Here is an 8,400-nt window from a genome sequence, read left to right on the forward strand (position 1 = left end):
TACTTGCTGCTCAACGAGTACGACATCGTCGCCCTACAGGAGGCTTATGTACGCGGAAGCGAATGTAGACTCACTGGTTACTCGAGCTACCACTGTACAGCGAGGTGCCAAGTGCGCGATTGCTACTTAGATGTGTGCTGTGACCCCACACATCCTCCCGCCCGCTCTTACGCCTCCATCTACGTGCGCAATGGACTCTCACATTGCACTGTTGATGTTTCTGACACCTTGTGCAGTGAGGTTGAATGTGTGGGGTTAAAGTGCGCCTCGGGCAGTGCGACACGGCAGTGGCGTGTGTTTATGTCCATCCTGTCCACAGGTGGGACACGGCATTTGTGACCCGTTTGGTGCGACGCCTACAAGGTGACTGTGTGATCTGTGGAGACTTCAACTCGCACCATATGGCTTGGGGGAGTGCCCACATAGACTGCAGAGGCAGAGACCTGTTGGATACCATTGCTGCGACAGGCTTGCTTATTATAAATACGGGCTGTCCGACTTTCGCCCGTCGCGGCGTAAAAAAACAGTGCCATAGACCTCTCACTTGTGAGTGACTATTGCCGGTACGAATGGAAGAGGGAGGCAGACACGTGGGGCTCAGATCATTACCCCCTCCACCTAAAGCCACTTTATCGGCGCCGCGCGGGCACGCGCACATACACTGTCACTGACTGGCCACGTTTTCGGCAACTCTCGGCTGCCTCCCCACCTTCCGGTGTCGCCTACTTCTCGCACGTCGCCCGCTGCGTCGAAGCGGCCTCGCGCAAGTGCACAGTGCCAGTGGGAACACCAGCTCCGGACATAAAACTTCTTAATTTACGCGCGGCTCGCCGGAGGCTCCGGCGCTGTGCGACTAAAAGTGACCGCAAGGAGCACTGGACACTTTATAACCGCCTTGACGCCGTGTGTCGCCGACACGCACGGCAAAGACGCGACCGCTCCTGGGGCAGCCTATGCGTCACGCTGGACGACCCGCGACGCTCTGCGCGTGCGTGGAGGATATTCAGTGCCATCCTCTGCCCCGTTGAGTTACGTTTCCCAGCTCTCGCCATTGCTGTTGCATATTGTCTTACTTACCAGCAATTGGCCGAGCTACTGGCTGACACACTCCGCTTCAGCGCTCCTGAAAGCTTGCCCGAGGTTCCCCAACTCCCACTGCACCATCGCCGAGAGTGGTACAAACCTCGCCGCTTTTTCCTCACCATCAGCATGCGCAATAAAGTACGTGCTTGATGCACTGAGGATTTCACTCTCGGGGAGTTGCGCCTGGCTTTGGCGTCGCGCAAACGGCGCTCAGCGCCAGGCGCTGACGGCGTGACATACCAAATGCTTCGCAACATCGATCAGTCCCAGCTCCCAGTGCTCTTGGCCGCCTACAACGACGTGTGGCGCACGGGGATAGTGCCGCAAGAGTAGCGCGAAGCCATCGTCCTATCACCCTGTTTCCCTTACCTTCGCAGCGGGTAAGCTCTCCGAAGCCATGGCACTGAGGAGACTTGAATAGATTGCCGAGGCACTGGATGTTTTCTCGCCTTCGCAGTGTGGCTTCCGCCGTTCGCGTGCTACTGCCGACGCCCTTGCCGACGTCATCGCAACGCTACAGGAGGCACAGCACAAAGGAGAGGCCGGGTACCTCATCCTGTTAGACATCAAGGTGGCATTAGACTCCCTGCCACACCCCACCATCTTGAACGCGGTGCGCGATCTCGGAGTGACCGGTCTCCTCTTTACGTACATCGCTTCCTTTCTCGGCGGCAGAACGATGCGTGTGCGCGTCGGTGGAGTCCTTAGTGAGCCGCGTCCCGTGAGTGTCGGTGTTCCGCAGGGCAGTGTACTCAGCCCCTTGTTCAATCTCGCCCTCGCTGGCATCGACGATTTCATTCCCCGCGCTCTTCCCTGTGATGTCCGCGTGGCGGTCTACGCAGAAGACATTGCGGTGTTCGCGAAGGGACCTGTGCCCAGTGTATTCGCACCAGTGTCCAAACAGTAGTGGATTCTATTGACGCGTTCATCACGGGCAGGGGGATGACGCTTTCGCCGGCGAAGACGGAGGCGATGCTGCTGCACCCCAGTTATGGCGCCCAGCGCTACACACCGAAGTTCACTCTACAAACAATCCCCATCCCTTGGAAGAGGCGAGTGACCTACCTCGGAGTGCAGCTGGACCAACGCCTCAACTGGTCACCAGCGGTCAGCGACCAGCTTCGAAACGCGCGAAGGGTCGCCTCCGCTGCTCGAGCGCTCCTTGCTCGCGGCAATGGATGCACACCGTCCCTAGCTCTCCGCATCTACAACGGAATGGCTGCGGCGCGCATTTTGTACGGCCTTCCTCTCGCAGCGCTTACGCGTTCCAACTGGGAGACACTGGACGCAGCGCATCGTATCGGGGTTCGCCAGTTTTTCAGCTTGCCCAGATCATCTCAAATCGGCCCAACACTTGCTGAGGCTGGAGACATGCCACTGTCACTCCGGGCCGATCTTCGAGCGCTAAATCACACAGAGCGTATGAAACACTCGCGCCACGGACAGCAGCTGGTATTCTGGCTTTCCTCACTTCCGCACTCACGGATGGGGCAATGCGCTGCGGCATTCTACGCCCTCGTCCCGAGCTCAACGGATGTGAATGACTATAGTGCCCCGCCCTGCCACCATCGCCCTCTCAAGATTCGGACACGGTTACCAGGAGTGGCAAGAAAGCGGACGACGCCAGTGTGTGCGCTTCGGCACGAAACTGCTGCCACTTTTGACGAACTTCTCGCAAGACGACTCCTCGTCTTTACTGACGGTTCAGGGTTGAACGACGGGTGTGCCACGGCTGCGTGTGTGGTGCCTTCGCTGGAGCTTCACAATCAGTGCCGCCTCGCCTGCGAAGCATCGTCGACGATAGCCGAACTCGCCGCGCTTGACCTCGCCGCCGATGCCCTCATTCAACTGAGAGTTCCGTCGGCTGCCGTTCTCTCGGACTCACGTACTGCTCTCCAACTACTCGCGCAGGACGCCCGCAGACCTCCGGTTGCCACGCGCATCGCGCGAAAGCTCGAAGCAGTAGAGGACCTAGGGTGTGATCTTGTGCTGCAATGGATACCGGCGCACGTTGGAATATCCGGCAATGAAGTGGCCGACGAGCTGGCCAAAGAAGCACTCTCCGGGAACCCCTGTGACTACAGCGGTGAGCACATTCGACGTAGCAAGGCTTCGCACACGGTGCTCCGTCACCGCTCGCCACCCGGACCCACGAATTGCGGCCGGGCAGCCACCACGCCCACTCCCGAAAACTGGATTTTCGAGAGAGGAGCGTGCCCTCCTTCTCCGCCTGCGCATCGGCTGCTACCGCACGGCGGAATGGGTTCACAGACAGTCGGGACGTGGAGACCCAAACTGCCGTCATTGCCCACAGCCCGAAATACTCCATCACATTATCTTCCAGTGTGAGGAGTATTCGGACGCGCGCAGATCACTCTTCGATGCTTACAGCAAACTGGGACTCTGCACCAGCACTGTTGATGTGATTCTTTTTCCCCGTGCGCACGCATGCCTGGTGAAGCGCGCGCAAGCTGCCCTCATCACCTTCCTCAAGACTTCTGCGCTATTTGAGCGCTTGTGAACTGAAGGAACATTAGTGCCTCCCCATCGATGTCCACTGGACTCGTATTAGTGAGTGCTACGGTCCACAATGTTTTCCGTACAGAGATTACGCGCTTCGGCGAGTGCTTCACACGCTTTGTACGACGCACCAATCAAACCGTTGTCTTCCTCTCGATGACGATACCTCTCCGGCCCTTGGGAGCTTTCCTAGTCAGCTGAGCATGGCGCGTGGGGGCTTGCGAGTCCGTTGCGGAAAGCAGAACGAATGACCCTCGCCTTTCTTTTTTTTCTCTTTTCCAATCTTTGCCTTCCTATATCTTTTATTCCCCATACCCCATTCCTGTGCTGACCTGTTGAGGTGTCCTTGTAAGGAGAGACAGTTACGGGTCGGCACTTTTCTTCTCTGCTGTTATAACCACTTATATATATATGCACGCGAAGGCAAAAAAATCTAAAAGCAACAGGATGTGTTGCGTGCCTCAGTGCACGAACAGAGCGGCGAAGGATGAGATAAGCCTTCATTCGTTTCCGCTGGACGTGCGACTCGAGAAGAAGTGGGTGGTGAAGCTCCGTATAGGCAAGCCTGTGACGCCGCCAATGAAAGTTTGCAGCGCACATTTTGTCACCGAAGACTTATTCTGGAGCAGCATTGGTAAGCCTAATGCTAATTGTTGAATTCTGTCACGAAAGCATAAAGATTACGCTCTAACGATATTGTTGAAATGAACGGCGCCGTCGATGCGGAACGAGGGACGTTAACACCGCAACACTTGATTGTTGCTTTTGGAGAGTTAGGAAGCTAGTGCCTGGGCGTCTGTCGCCCGCATAAAATGGAAGGAGCGTTAATTTAAGCATTTTGTCGGTCTTTTTAACAGACCGTAATACAGGGCCAATCCGAATCGGATTTTGTAATCTACACTGACCGCTGTTACACGGCAAAAACCTGGATCATGTTTGGTGCAGACGTCAACGAAACCGCGATCATAACAATCCCAATCACACTTAATCGCAAGTGGCATTGTAGGGGCGATTGATCTGGAGCGAGCCCGATGCAAGTCGGCCCTGATCGCGAAAAAAATTTCCTTGTGACACAGGTTTTGCTTTTTAGCGCGATAGCTTTACGACTGCTTTTTAAGTCTCATCAGTGTGAATTGGCAATTTGGTTTAACCAACAAAACATTTTAATTTTTAATTCCACCAATAGCCGACGCATCGTTATGAATGCAGCATTACGTAAAATGATTGGCTACCTGCATGCATTGAATGCTCGTTTAACAGTAAGGTATTCGAAATGTTCTTTTCTGTATTGCACCAAATTAGATTGTTGTTGTGGCACATGAAATTGCAGGATTTCATTTTAATCCTCATTTTATGTAGATCCAAAATTATGGACGCCTAATCGAAGACCACTGAAGAAGACTGCTTACCCGCAGAGCTTGCCCATTAGAACACACGAAAAAGAAGACATGGCAAGGATTCAGGATGCAGCAGCGCGAGATGCCCGAGCCTCTGCTAGACATGAGCATGGTATGTTTGTGACTATTAACATTTATTATGACACGCCACACAGGGCATACAACAAAGAAATTTTGGAAGGCTGTGGAATCGACGATAAGTGGGTCACACTGTGGTATATTGTTTATTAGTCTGCATTTGTTCTGCTAGATTAGAAAAGATAGTAAGCCTGTAGATAGTCATATTTGAAAGGTTTTTTCAGCGTGCGAACACAACTAAAAAGGGACAGGACAGGGTCCACGATGCTGAAGAGTTCACGACACTTCTTTTGTTTAGCTACTGTGCGATGGTTCCCGAGAAGTCGTATTTGCAGGGCTTGACGGTACAGGCGAGCCTGCCGAAGCCATTCCGAGCGTAGAATCTTGGATGCTCTCAAACCATTGCCAACAGAGGGAGTGAGGCCACCAAACAATGCTTTGATTCGGGAAGTATCTTTAGCCGGATGCAATACGCCAGAGAGTATGTGCAGCAAACCACCACACTGATTAAACTGACAAGAACGGCTCGTAGAAAAGGGGATATAGATGCCCGATGTACTAGAAACGCAACAAAAATGTAAGATAGTCAGTTGTAAGAAAGTAGTCAGTTGTGTGATGTCAAACTAATTCATTTCCGTTCTGGGAGTGCCGCAAGCTATTTAAGCACTACTGGCTGTCAGCGATCTCTACACTATCCATAGGCAAAGGTTTCATCTCTCCTAGATTTTTTAGGATTCTAATTTCTTCTGCAACTACCATGATGTTGCAGTCACTGCAAAACAATGCTACCCGACATTAAGGCTACCACTTAATTGTGCGTCATTGAACTGCTAAGAATGCACACAATGAAACTCATGAAAAGTGTCATCATATGTAGAGTTCACACTGCCTTTGTGTCTCTGTTTGTCTTTTGTGTTGAGTTCGTGCCTTGCAATCACATTTGAAACAAACTTAAAAGTGCCCAAGTCTTAAAAAAATGCAACAGCTGGCTGCAGAAATGCATGGTTGACGAAACGTAAACGAGCCAGACTGATTGGCAGCCAAAACTTATCGCTCTGACTATTTGACGTGAAAAAGCTGCTGTGCAGTTTCAAGTGCATGTTTTAAAAAGTCGGTAGCAAAAAAAAACTAACAAGGCATAGAATGTGGCTTGTGACATTGTCCAAACGGCAATTTCTCGTGCTCCAGCTCAAGCTGTGAAGAAATGACGGGACAGGAAGTGAGAGCTTTCAGTTTCACTTCTTTACTCTCCAAAAATTAGCTTCTGTGCAGTGATTTCAGGTGGTCACAAGACGTAATAATGCCAGACACATGTCAGCAATACATGTGGAGCTCACTCACGCTCGGCAAATACATTTTGCCCTCAGTGCTCATTCGGCCTCAGGCTTACAAAACATTTTTTCAATCGGACTCAAATTGACTAAATTACTTACCTCGACTCACTCATACACAGACTCACCACTTCGAGTTTGAGCGAGTTCACTTGTGAGTTTGCCAACCTTTGATGCCAGATAATATCTTGAAATTCAGGACATAACAGGGCTAATTTAAAGCATTACTCACATGGCTTGACTACATCACTGTAAACAAGGATAAAAATGTGCTGCTCAGTTGAGCTGCTTGCACACATCTGGGGCTGGAAAATGTAAACCAATCTACAGCTATTCAAAGTATACCATGTCATGCTATGGCCAAGATAAAGCAGTTTTCAATCACTCTTTAATATAAACTGCCTCAGGCTTGCAAGTTCAACATATCGTAAGTACACTCTGAGCTGTCACTGTCTGTGCCTGTATACTCTTTTGTAATGCAGTATGTTTACGAATTCTTTCATTTTACTTTTGTGCATGATCAGCTTCTCAAGGAACATGTGAACATGTTGGGAGCCTGCTCAACCTGTGCGTGTGTCACCTTGTGAAGAGAACCCCGATGAAGCCCTTTGTGATGTAAAGGCTCAATCATATGCTGTAATATGTAGTGTTGTTATAGTTATATGCATTCAGGGTGAATGCTTGGAAACTAAAATAAGGATTTATACTAACCAGAGAGAATAACTTTATGTCAATAGCTTGAAGCAAGTTTTCCTCAAAGCATTGTTACGCCCTCTCGCAACTTTTTTACCACCATAAGCCGTACACTGATTTAACCTTCGATATTTGCACGATTATTAGCTGGCAAGATGACAGCGGAGAATAAAGTGAGCAACACGAGCTGGTATGCAAGGTATGCACAGGGTAAAACTACAAAACGATTCAAGGAATGAATATCAACTTATGCACTATCATCGAATATAAAGTGAAAACTCCTACTGATTTTCAGAGACGCTTCAGGAAAAAAATATACCACATTTCACTTATTGCAAGCATTCATACTCTTGTTTAAAAATAGGGTTGTTGCAGCATGTACCTTAAATTTTCTCATATTTTGCTCCATAGTCAAAAATCTCAACATGCCACTTTATCACAGAAAGAATGAGTCAAGCAGCTGACAAGATAAACAGGGAGTGAAAAACCAGAACACTGATACAGTGGAACCCATTTATAAGAGACACTAATGTAAGAAACAATTGAATATAAGAGACACTTGTGTGCATAGATTTAAATAGGGGTTCATAAGAAAATGCTTACGTGGTACCCTGCTCGTAAGACTCCTCATGTACATGAGAAGAATTGCTCCTCGGTGTATGCCTCTTATAGAAGGGTTCAACCGTATGCACAAATTGATATAAACAGTATAAGATCATGGCATCACACTATCGCACGCATCATCAGTCGTTGGGCAACTGTGTATACATGTGATGCTATGAAGCATATAAAAACAATTACAAAGCCAAACGAGCTATGTAATGGCTTTTTATAGCAATTAAGCCAAAACAAGTTAAATCATTTTGACGTCATTTCTTCAAAGAATTAGAAAATTCTCAGCACTCTTGCATTGGCTTGAATCTGTCTTTACGGGAAATCTTTCTTGCGTGCAGGTACAAGAGCAGGGCCAGGAAACTGCATCACATCCATGTGCTAGTGGTGCAACTGTTACAGCTGTATCAACAGTGGAGGTTGCAGAAGCCCTTCTTCAGTTTTCGCAGTGCATGAAGGGTGTACCAGACATCATGTGCACATAAGACAAAGGCATCCAGGTCGATGTACACTCCATTATAGGGAAGCAGTTCAGGCTTGTAGATATGCTGACATCAGATAATACTGTGCTTGCTTTTACTGGTGTGTCATCAATGACTTTGCTTGTAGCCATTAGTAATGAAGTGAGCAAGATTGAAGACACAGTATCTGAAATGTCTACTCTATAACGAGTCATTCTCGCTCTT

General features: G+C 49.4%; 1 protein-coding gene across 1 annotated transcript; it reads left to right on the plus strand.

The window, feature by feature from the left end:
* Positions 1-2,025: 2,025 nt before the first annotated feature.
* LOC142790711 (uncharacterized) lies at positions 2,026-3,432 on the plus strand. Its single transcript, XM_075885330.1, has one exon. It carries the CDS (start codon positions 2,026-2,028, stop codon positions 3,430-3,432), a length of 1,407 nt encoding a protein of 468 aa, XP_075741445.1.
* Positions 3,433-8,400: the final 4,968 nt, after the last annotated feature.

Source organism: Rhipicephalus microplus, unplaced genomic scaffold, assembly GCF_043290135.1.
Source record: "Rhipicephalus microplus isolate Deutch F79 unplaced genomic scaffold, USDA_Rmic scaffold_121, whole genome shotgun sequence".
Taxonomy (NCBI): Eukaryota; Metazoa; Arthropoda; class Arachnida; order Ixodida; family Ixodidae; genus Rhipicephalus; species Rhipicephalus microplus.

Excerpts from the sequence above, each read along its gene's own strand:
- LOC142790711 (XM_075885330.1), top strand. The coding sequence starts at position 2,026 with ATGACGCTTTCGCCGGCGAAGACGGAGGCGATGCTGCTGCACCCCAGT.